Here is a 21,221-nt window from a genome sequence, read left to right as displayed (position 1 = left end):
AATAAACCTTCATGCACTTCAAATTGAAAAACAAAAAAAAGGATGAAATGCTTTTTTTATTTTTAATTTGCGGGCCTCGGGTGCCTTGGAGTAAGTCTCTATAGTAGAAAACCCCATTGCTGTTGACAGAGACTACAAAAACACGTCACTGTAGAACTACAACTCCTCCCAGAGACCCGTGCGACCGGCTTCCTGTGTCCTACGTCATGAGACGTCTTTGGAAGCAAGCGGAAGAGGGCGTGGAGGGATTTTGATCCGAAAGCGAAAACAAAAGAGTAAATATAATCTTTTAAAATAAATATTGTCGCTTCAGTTCAATATATATATATATTATTTTTTTAAATAAGAGCCGTTGACTTTCTGTACCATAAATAATCTTGTTTTTCTTTTTTTTTTAAATCGACGCCCGACTGCTGAGCGAATTAGATTAAAAATCACAACAACACTATTTATTAAAATATATTTTTGACGTGTCGGTATTCAATCACTATGGCGATAAGATAAAACACACCAAAATACAATAAAAGTAACCGTTAACTTAGATAAACGAGTCCCGGGTGAATTTGCATCAACATGTAAACTAATGATAATAATAATAATAATAATAATAATAATAATAATAATGTTGGTCTTAAATTAAAACCACGGCACATTCAAAACAAAACTAAGAAAAAAGGTTGAGAACAAAACGTGCCTTTCCAAAAGCAGCCAAAATAAATAAATATATAAATAAACTCGCTAATTTCATCGTGACCGTCTTTTGATATAGTACTGAAAGCTGCTGAATAATGAAAGTGACTTTAACAGATTGCTTTGTAGTTTTCCGGTTCGGAAAAAAAAAAAAAAAAATCGAAAAATTATAACCTTCGGTGGTGCTAATTTGCATAATGTCCTGGTGACGTCACGATTTATTAATATTCGATCGACAGTCCCTGTGATCTTCCAGGTAATCCATATAAACGGAATATAACATTCAGACGCAGTTTTAAAATACGTCATACAGATCAGTAATGTTTTTTCAGCATTTAAATGCAAAACACAAATACACGTTGCTTGTGTACACGTCACTGATGCGGCGTGCGATGTGCAACACAGCGAGCTGGCATTGCCTGCCGCCGATTTTAATAACTGCAACAGGACTTAAGAGCTTTATTTCCAAGCAGGTTGAGTCACAGTGAAATCTGACAACTTTTTAACACTTCTGCTTATAAAAATAACGACAATACAAATAATAATGTCAGCTCCCCTTGGAAGGTTTATAACAAGCTTCTGACAGACCTTCGAACCTTTTGAACACAGCCCTTTAATTGGTTAAGTATGTCTTTAGTGGTTACGAATTTAATTTGGCAGACCCCTGCTTTATCCCAGGCGACTCGCACGGGAGTCACAGCACAGGGTTACAATGCAAGCTTCATATTTTAAAACACAGTGCAGGTTTACAGACAGTGCTGATAATAATAACACTGCTAGAATACAATACGAACCAGAAGGCAACAAGTTAGGATCACAGCGAGTTAGATCTACAGTGACAGATTAGCAGTGCAATAGTGCAAGGATAGCGCATCAGCTGAGGATCCAGTGACGAGGTGCTGAGGTCAGGAGAGTCCAGTGCAGACCAGGAGGGGGCGATCAAGAGTCTAAACAAGGGGTTTCCATGGAGACACCCTCGCCATTATACCAGCAGGGCTGGGAATCGGACTCCTATTGCACAGCAGTGTCACCCAGTCCAGGTTTTACTACCAGCTTGATCAGCCCCAGTGTGTCTAGCTAACAAGCTCAGGTGTGTCTTATTATTAAACTCCCAGTGAAACCAGGACTGGATCACACTGCTGTGCAGCGGGAGTCTGATTCCCAGCCTTGCAAATAATAATAATAATAATAATAATAATAATAATAATAATAATAATAATCTCTGTTCCACACACAGAGAGAGAGAGACACACAGACAGACAGACACACACACACACACAGACACACACACACACAGACAGACACACACACACAGACAGACTGACACTCACACAGACTGACACACACACAGACAGACAGACGCACACACAGACACACAGTTTAAACAGGGAGGTCTTGAAGAGGCGGAGAGGTCCTGAGATTAAGATCTTGGAGAGGGGGGAGCTCTAGAGATCTGTCTGTCATCTCAAGATTTTTACAGACTTGGCTCTTCCTTCCTTTCCCTTTTCTCCCCCCGGTGCCTCCAGTTCGGCCATGGATAACCGTTTTGCCACGGCCCTGGTGATCGCCTCGGTCCTCAGCCTTCTCTCCGCGGTGTACCTGTCCGCGGCCATCGGCACGGACTCCTGGTACGAGTACCACAGCCTGCCACCAGGGGCCGACAACAGCACGACGGACTTCGGCCAGATGAAGGAGGACTTTCTGGGGGGCGAGTTCGACGAGAAGGCCTACAGCGACACGCTCTTCAAGCTGAACGGCACGCTGGGACTGTGGAAGAGGTGCATAGTGGTTTCCAGTGACCTGTACTGGTATCGCTCCCCAGGTCAGTGCAAAGAAAATTCAGTGACAAACGTTTCCACTAGAAGTCTTTCTCAGGGTCTTCAGCGTAAATTCAATGGCAAACGTTTCCACTAGAAGTCTTTCTCAGAGTCTTCAGTGTAAATTCAATGGCAAACGTTTCCACTAGAAGTCTTTCTCAGGGTCTTCAGCGTAAATTCAATGGCAAACGTTTCCACTAGAAGTCTTTCTCAGCGTCTTCAGTGTAAATTCAATGGCTAACGTTTCCACTAGAAGTCTTTCTCAGCATCTTCAGTGTAAATTCAATGGCAAACGTTTCCACTAGAAGTCTTTCTCAGGGTCTTCAGTGTAAATTCAATGGCAAACGTTTCCACTAGAAGTCTTTCTCAGCGTCTTCAGTGTAAATTCAATGACAAACGTTTCCACTAGAAGTCTTTCTCAGGGTCTTCAGTGTAAATTCAACGGCAAACGTTTCCACTAGAAGTCTTTCTCAGCGTCTTCAGTGTAAATTCAATGGCAAACGTTTCCACTAGAAGTCTTTCTCAGGGTCTTCAGTGTAAATTCAGTGACAAACGTTTCCACTATAAGTCTTTCTCAGCGTCTTCAGTGTAAATTCAATGGCAAACGTTTCCACTAGAAGTCTTTCTCAGGGTCTTCAGTGTAAATTCAATGGCAGATGTTTCCACTGGAAGTCTTTCTCAGGGTCTTCAGTGTAAATTCAATGGCTAACGTTTCCACTAGAAGTCTTTCTCAGGGTCTTCAGTGTAAATTCAATGGCAAACGTTTCCACTAGAAGTCTCTCAAGGTCTTCAGTGTAAATTCAATGGCAAACGTTTCCACTAGAAGTCTTTCTCAGGGTCTTCAGCGTAAATTCAATGGCAAACGTTTCCACTAGAAGTCTTTCTCAGGGTCTTCAGCGTAAATTCAACAGCAAACGTTTCCACTAGAAGTCTTTCTCAGGGTCTTCAGTGTAAATTCAACAGCAAACGTTTCCACTAGAAGTCTTTCTCAGGGTCTTCAGTGTAAATTCAACGGCAAACGTTTCCACTAGAAGTCTTTCTCAGGGTCTTCAGTGTAAATTCAACGGCAAACGTTTCCACTAGAAGTCTTTCTCAGGGTCTTCAGTATAAATTCAGTGGCAGACGTTTCCTGTAGTCTTTCTCGGTGTAATTGTTTGTTGGACTTTGTTCTCGTTTCAGATCCGAAGATGGTGACTCAGTGTGTGAGCTTCTCTCTCCAGAACCAGTTCGCCCCTAAATACCAGGAACCGGGAAACCACAACAGCGGAGAGGATCTGACCAGAACCTGTGAGTCAAGTGCGATCGTGTCATTTTGTGATTTGATTGCAGTTACAGTGTTACATTATGATTGAGATGGAAAGGGACGGACCAGGGCAGTCGGAATGACCATAAGACGAATCCATTCCAGTTCAATCGCACCTCTCTCTCCAAGCTGAAGCATTCTCAGGTGTGTTTTTTTTTTTAACATTGAGCGAAAGTTAATTCCTTCTCGTTTGGGGGGATGAAAACAAACATGTTCTCCATTAGGTTTCTGTATTTGTAGCAGCCACTGACTCCCTGTGTGTGTGTGTGACCCTGAGCAAGTCACTGAACCTCCTTGTGCTCCGTCCTTCAGGATGAGACGTCAAACAAACGAGCTCCTATTGGAAGTGACTCTGCAGCAGCCACTGACTCCCTGTGTGTGTGTGTGTGACCCTGAGCAAGACACTGAACCTCCTTGTGCTCCGTCCTTCAGGATGAGACGTCAAACAAACGAGCTCCTATTGGAAGTGACTCTGCAGCAGCCACTGACTCCCTGTGTGTGTGTGACCCTGAGCAAGACACTGAACCTCCTTGTGCTCCGTCCTTCAGGATGAGACGTCAAACAAACGAGCTCCTATTGGAAGTGACTCTGCAGCAGCCACTGACTCCCTGTGTGTGTGTGTGTGACCCTGAGCAAGACACTGAACCTCCTTGTGCTCCGTCCTTCAGGATGAGACGTCAAACAAACGAGCTCCTATTGGAAGTGACTCTGCAGCAGCCACTGACTCCCTGTGTGTGTGTGTGACCCTGAGCAAGTCACTGAACCTCCTTGTGCTTCGTCTCTCGGGCGTGGGTCAACGAATCGCGAGTCATCGTGTGTTAACAGAGGCTTGCATCGCGTTTCTGGGGGTCTGTCTGTCTGTCAGTCCGTCCCTTGACCCCCCTTGTCCTGTGCGTTTTCACAGATCTGTGGCGATGTCAGTTCCTCCTCCCGTTCGTCAGTCTGGGGCTCATGTTTTTCGGGGCGCTCATCGCTGTGTGTGCCTGCGCCTGTCGCAGCATGTACCCCACCATGGGGACCGGGGTACTACACCTCCTGGCAGGTAAGAGTCCTAGAACTGGGGTGCCCCCCCCCCACAGAAAAGATATCAATGTAATCTAACACGATCACCAGCAGTTTCATTGTCTGTGCCACCTAGCTCCACCCCCAGACTGGAACCCAGGCCTTCAGAGGAAGGTGAAAAGGCAGAAACGAGAGGCTGTCTGTCTGTCTGTCTGTCTGTCTGCTTTTGTTTCGCTTCAAATTAACTTAAAAAAAGCACGATACCATTTTAGTTATTAAAAATAAGTCAATATCTGCTAGGCTCACCCTATGACCCCATTATTATTATTATTATTATTAATTCAAGAAGGCTAGAATTTAATACAATAGAAATTTGCAAGTAATGAAATATTGAATTGACCAAGAAACACAATATAAATTTAACTGGCACTCGACCACTGCAATTGAAAACCACTGTCTGTCTGTCTGTCTGTCTGTCTGTCTGTTTGTTTGTTGAGTCAATTATTATTATTATTATTATTATTATTATTATTATTATTATTATTATTTATTTCTTAGCAGATGCCCTTATCCAGGGTGACTTACAATTGTTACAAGATATCAGATTATTTTTACATACAATTACTCATTTATACAGTTGGGTTTTTACTGGAGCAATCTAGGTAAAGTACCTTGCTCAAGGGTACAGCAGCAGTGTCCCCCACCTGGGATTGAACCCACGACCCTCCGGTCAAGAGTCCAGAGCCCTAACCACTACTCCACACTGCTGCACGCTGGGGGGGGGGGGTGTGTGACAGACCAGGCTGCCTCACTCACAGTGTTTTTTGTGTGTGTGATTTTTAACCCCCGCAGGGCTCTGCACGCTGGGGGCGATCGGGTGCTTCGTGGCCGGGGTGCAGCTGCTGCACAGCCGCTTGGAGCTGCCGGACGGGGGTCCGCGGGGGGAGTACGGCTGGTCCTTCTGGCTGGCCGCGGTGTCCGCGCCCCTGCAGTTCATGGCGGCCTCGCTGTTCATCTGGGCGTCCCGTTCCAGCAGGAAGGAGTACTCACGCCTGCAGGCCTACAGGGTCGCCTGAGAGACACCTGGAAACCGGAACGTCTCTAGAACCCCGGAACCCCCCCCTCGTCCGTCCGTCCGTCCGGTTCGTACTTCAGTCTAGCAGTTAGTGTGACGCTGGAGGCGTTCGGCTCTGGTAGGGAGAGAGGATTGAATTTGCTCTCTGAAGCGAGTCGCTGTGATTGAAGTGTGAACCGGCTTTTTAGAATTAGGGCAATACCACAGAAGAGCCGAGAATCACTGTATGTAAAAAAAAAAAAAATACAAATATCATGTATCGTGAACTGTCCATAACTAGAAACCTACCTAGAGCCACTGTTGAATCACGTAACTTTATTGAAAACAAACAGTACCACTCTGTATAAAAAGGATTGTCTATCCGGAGCAGTCTAGAACAGGAATCCTAGGGTCAATTTAGAACTACAGAACTTTATTACAATTAAAAAAAAACCAAAAAAAAAACAAGTACCACTCTATATAAAATGACCATGTGTCCAGAACAGTCTAGCACAGGAAACCCAGGTCTAATCTAGAACCACAGAACATTATTATTACACACGGGGGGAAATAAACTAGTACCACTCTATAAAAATGGTGTCCAGAACAGACTAGAGCACAAAACTTGGAACTGATCTAGAACCTTTAAATACACTTAGATATTAGTATAGTTTCACTCTAGAACCCAGAACAAGAACCCTGAAACCTAGAACCTGTGAGGTTTAAAAAACCAGGGGGTGGGGACTAGAACCATTCTAGAACCTGAAAGCCTAGAACCACTTTGTAAACATTTCTTGAACCTAGAACCTACTTTATTAACCATGATCATGACAGGAGAAATTGCTCAGTTCTGTCATCAGTACCTCTGAAATTTTTTGAAGTGACGCTAATTATACTCTGAAGTTGCATATTGTTTTAAAATATATACGTGTGTGTGTTTAGTTTTTTTTTTTTGTATAAGTTGTATTGTCGCAAAAATATATTTTAACAGGAAGTCATTTATCAAGGGAACTTCAAGCTGTTTGATTTTATTATATATTTCTTGCTGTTTAGTATCACGTACTTGAAAGAGAAGAGGTTTAAATGAAGGCTATTTTATTTTATTTTATTTTTGGGGGGGTGAGGGACGTGACCACTTCTGATCAGTTTTGGATGGTTCGTTATCTTATGATTCTAATTATGATTCATGTGTTTAACCTGCTTTGCGTTTCTCTAAGGTAGAAATTGAATCACATCTTAATTAAATTGTCACCAAGTGAATCCTAACATCCAGACAGCGGTCCACGTTCCATTCAAGTCATGTGACAATTTAAAACTTCTATACATTTATATTGAACCACTAAGAGAAAGGGGGCTCCCTCCAGTCCAGGGCAGGCTTGAGGCACGGAGACTGAACTGCTCCCTCCCTCCCTCCCTCCCTCACCCTCCCCTAAGAGAAAGGGGGCTCCCTCCAGTCCAGGGCAGGCTTGAGGCACGGAGACTGAACTGCTCCCTCCCTCCCTCACCCCACTAAGAGAAAGGGGGCTCCCTCCAGTCCAGGGCAGGCTTGAGGCACGGAGACTGAACTGCTCCCTCCCTCCCTCACCCCACTAAGAGAAAGGGGGCTCCCTCCAGTCCAGGGCAGGCTTGAGGCACGGAGACTGAACTGCTCCCTCCCTCCCTCACCCCACTAAGAGAAAGGGGGCTCCCTCCAGTCCAGGGCAGGCTTGAGGCACGGAGACTGAACTGCTCCCTCCCTCCCTCACCCCACTAAGAGAAAGGGGGGTCCCTTCAGTCCAGGGCAGGCTTGAGGCACGGAGACTGAACTGCTCCCTCCCTCCCTCACCCCACTAAGAGAAAGGGGGCTCCCTTCAGTCCAGTCCAGGCTTGTTCCTTTACCAATTCCTCACTAAATTTAAATTCAGTAATACTGTAATTAAATATACCACGGTGGTTATAAATCTTATTTTAATGTGTAGCTTTGTTTTTATTTTGTTCTTTTAATTAAATTATATTTAACTTATGTTTAAAATATGCGGATAACCTTTTTATTTTTCACCTGTTTTGTTTTTATTACCAATAAAAACTACAATGTAAAACGCATGCCACAGTGTTTGGTTTGAATGATCTCCCCACCAACTCAAATCTCCCCCTGCTGGTGGAGGGAGTGTAGTGCAGGCGGTCGTACCCACACATACGTCACACTAAACACAAGAAAGTTTCCAAACGAGAGGAGGCCCCATTCAGCCCATCTTGCTCGTTTGGTTGTTAGTAGCTTATTGATCCCAGAATCTCATCAAGCAGCTTCTTGAAGGATCCCAGGGTGTCAGCTTCAACAACATTACTGGGGAGTTGGTTCCAGACCCTCACAATTCTCTGTGTAAAAAAAGCGCCTCCTATTTTCTGTTCTGAATGCCCCTTTATCTAATCTCCGCTTGTGACCCCTGGTCTTTGTTTCTTTTTTCAGGTCCCCTGGGTCGACATTGTCAATACCTTTTAGGATTCTGAATGCTTGAATCAGTTATTTGGAATAACAGATTCTGTGAAAATGCGGGTCTAATTCTGATCAAACTTTTTATACATATTATTTATTCTGTCTGAACACCCGTCTGTTTTTATGTCACAATTAAAATATAAGGTTTATAACCCGAAAGATGTGAAAGAGTAACGTGACAATTCGCTTAAGAACTACAACTCCCAGAGGCATTGCGGCACGGCTAGTTTGCGCCTCGAAATCCCAGAGGCCTTTGCCGACAACCGGAAACGCGAGAGAAAAAGAGGGGGGAGGAAATAAGGTAAAAACAAATGCATGCGGTATTATAACAATGATTTTTTTTTAAAAACTGTGAATAACAATCGTTTTTTTTAAAAAAAAAGCTGTTTTTAATCTTCGACGTGTTTGACTCACACGAGACTGAGTTTCCTGTCTAGTGTGTTTCTGTTATTGTTGCTGCCGATTAAATAATAATAAAAAAAAACTCACTTTTTTTTCACTTTCTAAGTTTTATTAGTTTGTTTGTTTGTTTTTGGTATTTATATTTCAAAAGCGTGTAACTGTCGGGATTGAAATATACCCTGGATTTTTTTTTGTCAACCACAAACGCACAAAACCTGTATTAGCCTATATAATTTGAGCCTTGACACCGTTTAACGTTAGAGCCAGTCATTTATTTTCATATACAAAATTGCACAATTTTATGAAAATGTTTTTTTTTTTGTGCGTTTCTTTTTTTATGGAACAAAATCTATTGCCTCTGTTAACACGTGTTTGATACGCAACTGTGCTAGCTGCACGTTGACACTTGTGTGTACTGATCCGACTCCCTTGTAAAAGTTTACCAGAGAGGTCTGGTAAAGCATAGAGAAGCATTGTAAAGCACAGAGAGGTGTGGTAAAGCATAGGGAAGCATTGTAAAGCACAGAGAGGTCTGGTAAAGCATAGGGAAGCATTGTAAAGCACAGAGAGGTCTGGTAAAGCATAGGGAAGCATTGTAAAGCACAGAGAGGTCTGGTAAAGCATAGGGAAGCATTGTAAAGCACAGAGAGGTCTGGTAAAGCATAGGGAAGCATTGTAAAGCACAGAGAGGTCTGGTAAAGCATAGGGAAGCATTGTAAAGCACAGAGAGGTCTGGTAAAGCATAGGGAAGCATTGTAAAGCACAGAGAGGTCTGGTAAAGCATAGGGAAGCATTGTAAAGCACAGAGAGGTCTGGTAAAGCACAGGGAAGCATTGTAAAGCACAGAGAGGTGTGGTAAAGCATAGGGAAGCATTGTAAAGCACAGAGAGGTCTGGTAAAGCATAGGGAAGCATTGCAAAGCACAGAGAGGTCTGGTAAAGCATAGGGAAGCAGTTACAATGTAATTCCAGTCCAGTCTAGTCTAGTGATATTCAACTGCAGTTACAATGTAATTCCAGTCCAGTCAGAAAGTATAATGATCCTTCAATACACAATGAATTGTTACACCCCTATAAATACATTAAAAAAAAAGTATTTTCTAATCCTATCACTAAATCGACATCTCCTCTCTCTCTTCTCCTCTTTGTAAAGATGGAGTTGGTCTCGATCAAAGAGGAGGCTTCCGAACCAGAACCCGCGTCCGTGAAAGCGGGAGACTCGGAGGAGATCGAGGTCACAAGAAGCGAAAAAGAGCCCCACCTCTCTGCCGCGGCCTCCCACCGCTGCCCCGAATGCGGACGGACCTTCGCTCACTCCGGGCACCTCAAAACCCACCGGCGCGTCCACACGGGAGAGAAACCCTATCGCTGCAGCGAGTGCGGGAAGATATTCACCCAGCTGGGGAACCTCAAAGAACACTGGAGAATCCACACCGGGGAGACCCCTTACCAGTGCCCGGACTGCGAGAAGAGCTTTGCTCACTATGGGAGCCTGCGAACCCACCGGCGCGTCCACACGGGAGAGAAACCGTACCCCTGCGGGGCGTGCGAGAAGAGGTTCGGACAGCTGGAGCACCTCCGGAACCACCTCCGCGTCCACACAGGGGAGAAACCGTTCCGCTGCTCCGACTGCGGGAAGAGTTTCAGCCAGGGGGAGCACCTGAAGAAGCACCGACGCACTCACACGGGGGAGAAGCCGTTCCAGTGTGGGGCGTGCGGGCAGAGCTTCAGCCAGCTGGAGAATCTGAGGAAGCATCAGCCCACCCACACCGGGGAGAAGCCTCATCAGTGTGAGAGGTGCGGGAAGTGTTTCACCAGAGCCGGGACCCTGAGCCAGCACCGGAGGCTTCACACAGGAGAGAAGCCGTATCGCTGCGGCCGCTGCGGGGGAGGGTTCACCTTCTCCAGCCAGCTAAAAGCTCACCGCTGCCAGCCGGAAACTGACACCTAGTAGAGGCAAAATGTGTTATGGTGGTCCAGCGGTTAGAGACAGGGTCTTGTTACCAGGAGGTTCAAATCACCCGGCTCAGCCACTGACTCCTTCTGTGTGTGTGTGTGTGACCCTGAGCAAGTCACTGAACCTCCTTGTGCTCCGTCCTTCGGATGAGACGTCAAACAAACAAGCTCTTATTGGAAGCGACTCTGCACCCTATAGAATGAACTCCCTCAGCTTCATAGAGTCCAATGAAAGCTGTTGAATAATGTTCCCTTGTTAACATATTGAATTCCACCCCCTCTATATAGAATGAACTCCCTCAGCTTCATAGAGTCCAATGAAAGCTGCTGAATAATGTTCCCTTGTTAACATATTGAATTCCACCCCCTCTATATAGAATGAACTCCCTCAGCTTCATAGAGTCCAATGAAAGCTGCTGAATAATGTTCCCTTGTTAACATATTGAATTCCACCCCCTCTATATAGAATGAACTCCCTCAGCTTCATAGAGTCCAATGAAAGCTGCTGAATAATGTTCCCTTGTTAACATATTGAATTCCACCCCCTCTATATAGAATGAACTCCCTCAGCTTCATAGAGTCCAATGAAAGCTGCTGAATAATGTTCCCTTGTTAACATATTGAATTCCACCCCCTCTATATAGAATGAACTCCCTCAGCTTCATAGAGTCCAATGAAAGCTGCTGAATAATGTTCCCTTGTTAACATATTGAATTCCACCCCCTCTATATAGAATGAACTCCCTCAGCTTCATAGAGTCCAATGAAAGCTGCTGAATAATGTTCCCTTGTTAACATATTGAATTCCACCCCCTCTATATAGAATGAACTCCCTCAGCTTCATAGAGTCCAATGAAAGCTGCTGAATAATGTTCCCTTGTTAACATATTGAATTCCACCCCCTCTATATAGAATGAACTCCCTCAGCTTCATAGAGTCCAATGAAAGCTGCTGAATAATGTTCCCTTGTTAACATATTGAATTCCACCCCCTCTATATAGAATGAACTCCCTCAGCTTCATAGAGTCCAATGAAAGCTGCTGAATAATGTTCCCTTGTTAACATATTGAATTCCACCCCCTCTATATAGAATGAACTCCCTCAGCTTCATAGAGTCCAATGAAAGCTGCTGAATAATGTTCCCTTGTTAACATATTGAATTCCACCCCCTCTATATAGAATGAACTCCCTCAGCTTCATAGAGTCCAATGAAAGCTGCTGAATAATGTTCCCTTGTTAACATATTGAATTCCACCCCCTCTATATAGAATGAACTCCCTCAGCTTCATAGAGTCCAATGAAAGCTGCTGAATAATGTTCCCTTGTTAACATATTGAATTCCACACCCAGGGCTTTGTATAGTTTTCCATCTAAATGAACAAATGTTCCGAAATCTAACATGAAAGTCTACTGTAGACCCTTGCGATATTATTACACGATGTTAAATAAAATATCTGAATGATGTGCATATAGTTTCTTTTTATTTATTTTCCTATTATGATGCCTCGGTGATGATAAACTGCAGCTGTACGTTCTGTTTCTCGTGTCGCTCTCAGAACAGAATGACAGAATCGTGGTTTCACTTCCCATGAAGAGCGATGTCACTGACAGGTCAAGCAAACCACATCTTTCTCAAGAAGCTTGTGGTTTTGTCAAAGCCAGACCGCAGAATCTAGGACTTTGAAGAGAACGTCTATCTGTCAGAATTGCCATTGAAGATCATTTAGGGTATAGTTAGCACACCGTGGTCCCATTCTACCAGCCTCACCCCATTGTAGCTGCCCCTCTGCTTCCATTGCATTAAGGCCTGGGTTCAACCCCATTGCTCTCTCCATTAGACTGTAGCACTGCGTTACCCCACTCCGCTTGCAGCATGTTTGTAGAGTCAAAGATGTGTGTGCGTGTGTCTTTCATCGCTAGCTCAGCCACACCACAGTTAGTGAGGTGTGGGTTTTGCACGTGTCCTCTGTGCAGCTCCTGGGGGTCATTAATCTCACCACACACACACACAGCAAGCAGAGGCTTCTGTATTTGTACGTGCAGACCTACACTGTAGAAACACACACACACACACACACACAGCAAGTAGAGGCTTCTGTATTTGTACGTGCAGACCTACACTGTAGAAACACACACACACACACACACACACACAGCAAGCAGAGGCTTCTGTATTTGTACGTGCAGACTTACACTGTAGAAACACACACACACACACACACACACACACAGCAAGCAGAGGCTTCTGTATTTGTACGTGCAGACTTACACTGCAGAAACGCGCGCGCATGCACACTGTTTTATTCTGAAGCCCACTGGAAATCACTGAACCACAGGTAGCTTATATTTCTTGCTCTGCTACTGCCTGCTGTAAAAGCACCAGACCCCTGTGCTGTTCTGCAGAGCTGTGAGGGTCTATAAAGACCGCAGTACTTGTGCTTAAACCAACGCTTGTCATTTGGAGTGAAAGATTGAGCAGCTTCATTCCACTTGTCAGGTAAGTGCATTTCAAGTTCCTTATAACGATTCTGCAGGATCCCCACTGGTTATACTACGCATTTACCAGAGTTTACCACCGTTTGTTTTTTTTAACATTACCACACCTCTCTGTGCTTTACAATGCTTCCCTATGCTTTACCAGACCTCTTTGTGCTTTACAATACTTCCCTATGCATTACCAGACCTCTCTGTGCTTTACAATGCTTCCCTATGTTTTACCACACCTCTTTGTGCTTTATAATGCTTCCCTATGCTTTACCAGACCTCTCTGTGCTTTACAATGCTTCCCTATGCTTTACCACACCTCTCTGTGCTTTACAATGCTTCCCTATGCTTTACCAGACCTCCCTGTGCTTTATAATGCTTCCCTATGCTTTACCACACCTCTCTGTGCTTTACAATGCTTCCCTATGCTTTACCACACCTCTCTGTGCTTTATAATGCTTCCCTATGCTTTACCAGACCTCTCTGTGCTTTACAATGCTTCCCTATGCTATATATTATTCCAATATAGACAAGTCCGCGCCCTAAAGCTTTTTCATAGGAATCCGGTGCTGACGTCACAAGGCATCACTGTGCCTTTCCGAACCCGGTGCCGTTATCCCTCGAATGAGACGAGAACGAAATTCACCAAGTTTATTAATCGGGGTTTCAGAAACCCTCTCTCACTGGCTGCGATGGCTTTTTTGTCTAATTTATTTTTTTCAGCTTTTATCAAAATGATCAGAATACCCGGTGATGTTTTCGCTATCCAATTTGAAAACTTGCAACGAGCCTACGGCAGAAACGAGACGTGGCTGTGCCAGATTCGGAGCGTGAACGGGGGTGAGGCTGATTTACAGGTGTTCAAAAACGAAGGATACGAACACGCAGATGAAATCTGCCTGCGAGAAAACGAAGCTGCGATTCACGGTGCTGATCAATCTGAAATAACCTGGTACATGTCCTGGAGCTCCTGCGGAACATGCGCGTCTCAAATAATTGAATTTGTGGAGAAGCACCCCAATGTGAAGCTGAATATCTTCGTTTCCCGGCTGTATTACTGTGAAGAACCTGACAATCTGGCATCAAAAACACCTGAAAAACAAACTGAAATTAAACAAAAAATTAAACTTTGCAGAGAGGGCTTAGGCAATCTTAAACAGCATGAAAGAATTGACTTAAAAGTGATGACCTTAAACCGTGAGTTATTATTATTATTATTATTATTATTATTATTATTATTATTATTATTATTATTATTATTATTATTATTATTATTATTATTATTAGACAATCCGTTTTGTTTTCTGCTTTGGGGATGTGTGAGAAGACTCACACACAAACAACCTGAAGTCTCGTTTTCAGAGTATAAGGTGTGTCAGTCGCTTTGATTGCTGTGACTGTATAGATACAGAGAGTTTACAGGTTCATAGGGACTGACTTGTGTCTTGTGCTCCTCTATTCAGATTTCCAGGACTGTTTTGATCACTTTGTAGAATTTAAACCCTGGGAAAAGCTTGAAGAAAATTCACAACTCCATGCTGAGAAACTGAAACAGATAACGGTAAGGACATCTGATAATCAGAATGCAGTGTTCAAGCAGGATGTATATACACTCAATCGAGAAATCCAAAGAGAGATGGTCTGTTATAAGTGACTAGAAAGAAAGTGTACAACAATGCTGATTATAAACGCTGGATCACTGCTGTTGATAACTCTGTCTCATATTTTAGGGCGCTGATCCCAGACTGGCGTTTTGAAACGCCTCCCCTGTGCGCTGCGGCTGCCTGCATGAAACACAGCAGCAGACTTCCACTGAGAAAGAGCAGCGGAACCGACAGCGCGGGACACGGGCGTGATCCGGACAAGCAGCAATCTGCACTCTCTGCGTCATCTCTTATTACAGACCTCACATTGTAGCTGCAACACCACACGCTTTAATGACAGGCTTAGACACGCCTCTCTTTCAACTGTCTTTTATTCAATAAAGTATCATTCATATCTGTCAGCGTGTGGGTGTCCTTTTTTATGTGTGTATTCTAAACATTTTATGGGCTTTTAATCGATTATTTCACGCAATTAAATCTTTTGCAAAGGAGGGAAAACTAAATCATTGTTTGGAGAAAAAAACTTGTCTTGTTTATTCTCACCATGATATTAAAACATTCATACTTCAATTTTGAATCTATACCTGCATGAAAATAAATCTGTTGGTTAGGGGGAAATATTATTATTATTTTTTGTTGGGATGATACATGAACTCAGCAAAACAGAAGACAGGGAGCTAGCGCTCTTGTGGTTTAAATATGTCACCAGAAACCCTCGATAGAATTATAGCCTTATTAAGCAAAGTTGGGTGTACATTATTATTATTATTATTATTATTATTATTATTATTATTATTATTATTAGACCATCCATTTTTGATGTGCACAAAAGGTTTAAATTCACGGCTGTTGAATTAGCAGACAACTGATCTTTTGTCTAATGCCCTTGATAATGCTAAGAGCCCTTGCTATTATAGACGATACTGTAGCGCACAAACGCACTGTTTCAATAAAGATATTCTATTGCTCGTAAATAAACAAAAATAACAATAAATATAAACTTGTCTACTGACCTCAGTAGGGGTTTGCTTTGTTTTAACTAAAACAAAGACCGGAGGGTCGTGGGTTCGATCCCAGGTGGGGGACACTGCTGCTCTACCCTTGAGCAAGGTACTTTACCTAGATTGCTCCAGTAAAAACCCAACTGTATAAATGGGTAATTGTATGTAAAAATAATGTGATATCTTGTAACAATTGTAAGTCGCCCTGGATAAGGGCGTCTGCAAAGAAATAAAAAATAATAGTTCATATACTGTTCTTTTTTGGGGCCAACAAATAAATTCACAGCAAAAAACGTGAACTGCTTTGTTCTTTCTTTTTATTTATGTATTTATTTATTTTTAAATGATCGCCAGATTCTCCAATGGATTTTTTGCAATATTTAAAAAAATAATAATAAGAAGAATAATTTGACCAATGCAACTTTTGCAAAATGAGAAAAAAAATATATACAACTGCATGCGTTTTTCTAATATGATTAAAATATTTAGCAATGAGTGAAAAGCAGTCGTCACCTCAGCTGATAGTGGTGGTAGGGGGGCGGGGGTGATGGTGGGGAAATAAACTCCTAATTTGGAGGGAAACGCTGAGGGGCTTCTTTCGACTTGTCAGGTAAGTGCATTTCAAGTTCCTGATAACCGTTTCCATTCTTGGTAATCTTTAAAACACAACACTTCTATTGGCTCACTCACGCTAGAGATTAGTGTATAAAAAGAGGAGTAAAAAAGTGAAGATTCACTCCGGCTCTTCTGGACTTGAGGTAAGACGGGTCAACCGCTTCTATTTGTTTTTCATCCCAGCTGATTTTGCGTCTCTGTTAATTCCGATTAATTCTCTTATTCCAGTCCAAGGCTGAAGAAAGTTACTCTGCTTAAAATATCTACTTGTTTCTTTCTCCAGATTCGTTTTCACGGGGAAACTCAATATAAACACATTTTCAAAACACGATTTATAAATGAACTTATTATTGCATTCAGGGGTTAATTTGTAGATACGGTTCTCCCCACTCGCTCAAAAAGGCATCAGATCTGGGATCCGGCACAAATTAACCCCTGTATTATTTATTAATCTATTAGAAGCAGATTGGTGTTTATATATATATATATATATATATATATATATATATATATATATATATATATATATATATATATATATATATATATATATATATATTTGCATTGGATCTTCTCTGTATTATGCTTGTTATTATTTGTTCAAATACCTTTCACGTGTACAAAAATACCCAAGGTTTTTTTGTTTCTTAGCAGACGCCCTTATCCAGGGCGACTTACAATTGTTACAAGATATCACATTATTTTTACATACAATTACCCATTTATACAGTTGGGTTTTTACTGGAGCAATCTAGGTAAAGTACCTTGCTCAAGGGTACAGCAGCAGTGTCCCCCCCACCTGGGATTGAACCCACGACCCTCCGGTCAAGAGTCCAGAGCCCTAACCACTACTCCACACTGCTGCCCGTTGCACGATTGCACAAAGGTGTGGAGTGTGTAGTGGTGAGGGCTCTGGACTCTTGACCGGAGGGTCGTGGGTTCAATCCCAGGTGGGGGACACTGCTGCTGTACCCTTGAGCAAGGTACTTTACCTAGATTGCTCCAGTAAAAACCCAACTGTATAAATGGGGAATTGTATGTAAAAATAATGTGATATCTTGTAACAATTGTAAGTCGCCCTGGATAAGGGCGTCTGCTAAGAAATAAATAAATAATAAGGAAATATTTAATAAGAGTAAATATTCTTTTCTTTGTTGTTAGATTCCTCGCACGTCCTACAAACAGGTCTGTGAAGTTCTTATCCGGTTGGTGAAGAAGGAACAGTGGAGATGAATCCCGCAGCGCTCTCGATTCTTCTTCTGTCTGCCGCGGCATTGCTGGAGCTTCCACAGGTTGTGCTTCTATAGATTTCATTGTTCTGCGCTTACCTGCTTGTCTTTCGTAACTAAGACTATTATTTTTTTTCACGGTTATCACAGATTTCTCGATTTCCGTGAAGTGTACCCATTGCCTAATGTTTAGTTCGCCGTGAAAATTGCCGTTTCTTTTGTAGCACCGTGAATTTTAGGATTGAAACAATTAAATAAATAAAAAATAATATATTTCTCCTTTATACAACATATCGAAACGCTGGGCAGCTGGCTCTTTGAGCTAATATATTATTATTATTATTATTATTATTTATTTATTATTTATTTCTTAGCAGACGCCCTTAACTTACAGTCGTAAACAAAAATACATTTCAAGAATCACAGTACAAGTATTAATACAATTAAGAGCAAGATAAATTCAGTGACTTTGGTTCAAGCAAGTACAAGTGTGACAAAATACGATTCAATAACAGAGCAGATAACAGTGTCAGTGATAGTTACATCAGGATATAATTAAATACAAAATACTACAGATTAAATAACACTTGTGACAGATTACAGTACTCTAAAGTACAGGATTAAGTGCATATATATATATATATATATATATATATATATATATATATATATATATATATATATATATTGCGATATAATTTTATATGTAATACTATTATGTATGGTAGACTATATATATATATATATATATATATATATATATATATATATATATATATATATATATATATATATATATATATATATATATATATATATATATATATAGTCTACCAGTCATAATAGTATTACAGAATTTCAGTTTAGATTTCAAAATGTCACATTTTATAATTTGTCAGTTTTTTATTAAATATATGTGGAAAACTATAAAGCGGTGTGTAATTCAATATGTTAATGTAACATTATTCAGCAGGTTTCATTCAACTTAGTTAATTCTGTAGGGTTTTGCAAAACCTATGGCCGCAGCTGTACAATGTATTGCAAATATATAAGCTCATAGCTTCTCTGAAGACCCGCATTCACACACCCATCCGCTTTGTAATAAGCTACAGATGTTCTGCAGCAAGCCGGGCTGTGTGTGTTTCTGAGCTCTAAATGAAATGCAAGTCTTTATTTTATTGTGTATGTTGATTGCATTTCGCGTGGGGGGTGTTTTTGCATTGCGGTTTATTATTAAATGAAGCTAATATTACACTTGGCTGCAAAGCATCGCGCTTCTATTGCTTTACAATGCGCGTGTCAGGCATGCCCGGGCTCGTGCGGGTCATTAAACTGGGGTTCTGATGCGCGTGTTCTTTACTGTTGTGGTTTTTTTTTCAGATAAAATGTGAGGACCCAATAGAAATGAACTTGGCTGAAGATGCCCTCGATGATCAATATGACGGCTGTAGAAATGAAATGTTAAAGAAATTTAACCATGAATATATTCTAAAAGAATTAGGTGCATACCCAAAACTACATGAGGCATGGATAGAAGCAGAGAAAATAATGAACGATTCAAAATATAAGGAATTGAGTCTTCTCCAAGCCACGGCAATCCGTGTTTACACTATGGACAGTAAGCATAATCACAGCGCCACGTTAAACGATAAAGTTAGAACAGGAGGAAACAATTACAGCAACTTTCCATTCAAGGCGTGGCATTTTCATTTGACAGACGCCCTGCAAACACTGAAAGCCAAGGAGCCGAAATGCTATGACGTGTTCAGAGGAGTAAAAAATCGTACGAAGGTTGTAGGGGACATTGTACGATTTGGGCAGTTTGCTTCAACCTTTGTAGAACAAAGTGAAGCGGAGGGCTTTGGAAAAGGAACGCTGTTCAAAATAAAAACCTGCCTCGGAGTGTCCATTAAAAAATATTCAGAGAGATCAAAGCAGGAAGAGGTGCTGATTCCTCCTTTTGAGAGATTTAAAGTGATGGAAGTCAAGGGAACTGAAATCCCACTGGAAAATATTACAAACCACGAAAGTTATTTCAACTGTCGCGGAGGCGCCACTGTGTTTAAAATCCAGCACACTCTGACTGTCTCCTGTGTTATTTGGTCGCTCATACTCATGCAAATACTGTAGATACTGCAGGAGCATTGGGGGAGCAATCCCATCTGTATTGACGTGGTCATCGATGCAGCTCTGGCCAAAAGATTTGAATCACCCTATGCAACTAACAAATATCGCTTCATGAAGTCGAATGAAACCTGCTGAATAATGTTAACATATTGAATTACACGCCGCTTTGAAGTTTTTCATATATTTTTGAGCGCTCATACTTTTGTATTAGTAAAAAAAAAAAAAAAAGCTGTTTAATTGTAAATGTGATCCGTCTTCTTCTTCTCTGTCTGATTTAAATCTGCAGCTTAATAAAAAGCATTTGCAAATCAATAAAGAATGCTGTTTGGTCTTTAATGTTGAAACCCACCTGCAAACAAATCTCACGGTGGTAATCCAGCGCGTGCAGGCGTCACATGACGAGAGGGGCTTTCTTCAGCACGAGCACGTTGATCTCATAACAAGTAAGCCTGGAGTGTGTGGAGGCTGACTGTCTGCACGTCACACTGACGCGTTCTACACGTCAGCTAGAAAATAAATAATAAGAAACATCTTAAAACCATCTACCCCCCCCCCTTCCCCCCAGTCTGTCTAAAAAAAGTAACCAAAATCCTGTTCCCTTGGAAAATCCACTCCATTACGTGCACATACATTTATTAAAATACCTAGGTGCGTATTAAGCAATTCACAAAAGCTGCCTCAGGATGATTTGGTGACAATGTATTTTAGAGCATGTTGTTGAGTTGACTTTACTGCCCGCCACCTGGATCCTGCGTGCAGACCGATAGCACCAGGACTGACTCTTATGAAATTTGAAACCAGAAGGTGCAGTTTCTGCCTGTGCAAATACAGGAGCATAAGCGTTAAAGTCATAAATAAAGAATTTGCATTCATTATTATGTACAGTAAACTACAACATTTGCATCGTATCATTGCAGACATGATAACAGTGAAACTAAAACCTAATTCTCTGAAACAACACAGCGGTTAATAAGTAACCCCAATACAAATAAAATAACTTAAGAGAAACACTATTACGGACAATGCCTCCGCTGAAGATAAGGGGATACTGTAATAGAACAGTGATATTGATAAAACACGATTCTGGGAAATGCCTTGTGACGCGGTGTTATTTGGCCGGGAGAGAGACTCCGACACAGCAGAAAGCTACATTTGTATTGGTTAACAGGTTTTTAGTAGAATGTGACGTTATCAAGCAAAAATTATCCCATAGGAATGGGCTAATAGGTACCTACTAGCCTACTAACCCCTAAATCTACCCTCTACCCCAAAACATAATCTCAACCCCTAAACCTAATCTCAACCCCTAAACATAATCTCAACCCCTAACCTAATCTCTACCACTAAACCTTAAGTGTGTTACCATTAAAGGAATTTTTACTATTATTTCAACACCGGTTTTTAGCGCCCTCTAGCGGCCGACGTCCATTAAAGCGCTTGACCCGGACCGACTCTGCCTGTTGTGG

General features: G+C 41.9%; 2 protein-coding genes and 1 long non-coding RNA gene across 3 annotated transcripts; all 3 read left to right on the top strand.

The window, feature by feature from the left end:
• The first annotated feature begins 115 nt into the window (after window positions 1-115).
• LOC117410169 (claudin domain-containing protein 1-like) lies at window positions 116-7,948 on the top strand. The gene is made up of 5 exons (XM_059021750.1): window positions 116-275; window positions 2,217-2,512; window positions 3,687-3,794; window positions 4,715-4,852; window positions 5,665-7,948. Exons 2-5 carry the CDS (start codon window positions 2,224-2,226, stop codon window positions 5,886-5,888), a joined length of 759 nt encoding a protein of 252 aa, XP_058877733.1. The 5' UTR covers window positions 116-275; window positions 2,217-2,223; the 3' UTR covers window positions 5,889-7,948.
• Window positions 7,949-8,520: 572 nt separating this feature from the next.
• Window positions 8,521-12,163, top strand: LOC117966746 (zinc finger protein 239-like). Its single transcript, XM_034913396.2, has 2 exons — window positions 8,521-8,640; window positions 9,894-12,163. The coding sequence occupies exon 2, from the start codon at window positions 9,894-9,896 to the stop codon at window positions 10,689-10,691; it is 798 nt and encodes a 265-aa protein (XP_034769287.2). The 5' UTR covers window positions 8,521-8,640; the 3' UTR covers window positions 10,692-12,163.
• Window positions 12,164-16,528: 4,365 nt separating this feature from the next.
• LOC131735986 (uncharacterized) lies at window positions 16,529-19,465 on the top strand. The gene is made up of 3 exons (XR_009327845.1): window positions 16,529-16,542; window positions 17,561-17,691; window positions 19,009-19,465. It is a non-coding gene; the product is annotated as an uncharacterized LOC131735986 (long non-coding RNA).
• The last annotated feature ends 1,756 nt before the right edge of the window (window positions 19,466-21,221 follow it).

Source organism: Acipenser ruthenus, unplaced genomic scaffold (genome assembly GCF_902713425.1).
Source record: "Acipenser ruthenus unplaced genomic scaffold, fAciRut3.2 maternal haplotype, whole genome shotgun sequence".
NCBI classification, from domain to species: Eukaryota; Metazoa; Chordata; class Actinopteri; order Acipenseriformes; family Acipenseridae; genus Acipenser; species Acipenser ruthenus.
Note: the sequence above shows the minus strand (reverse complement) of the source record. Positions and strands in the feature narration are given on the sequence as shown.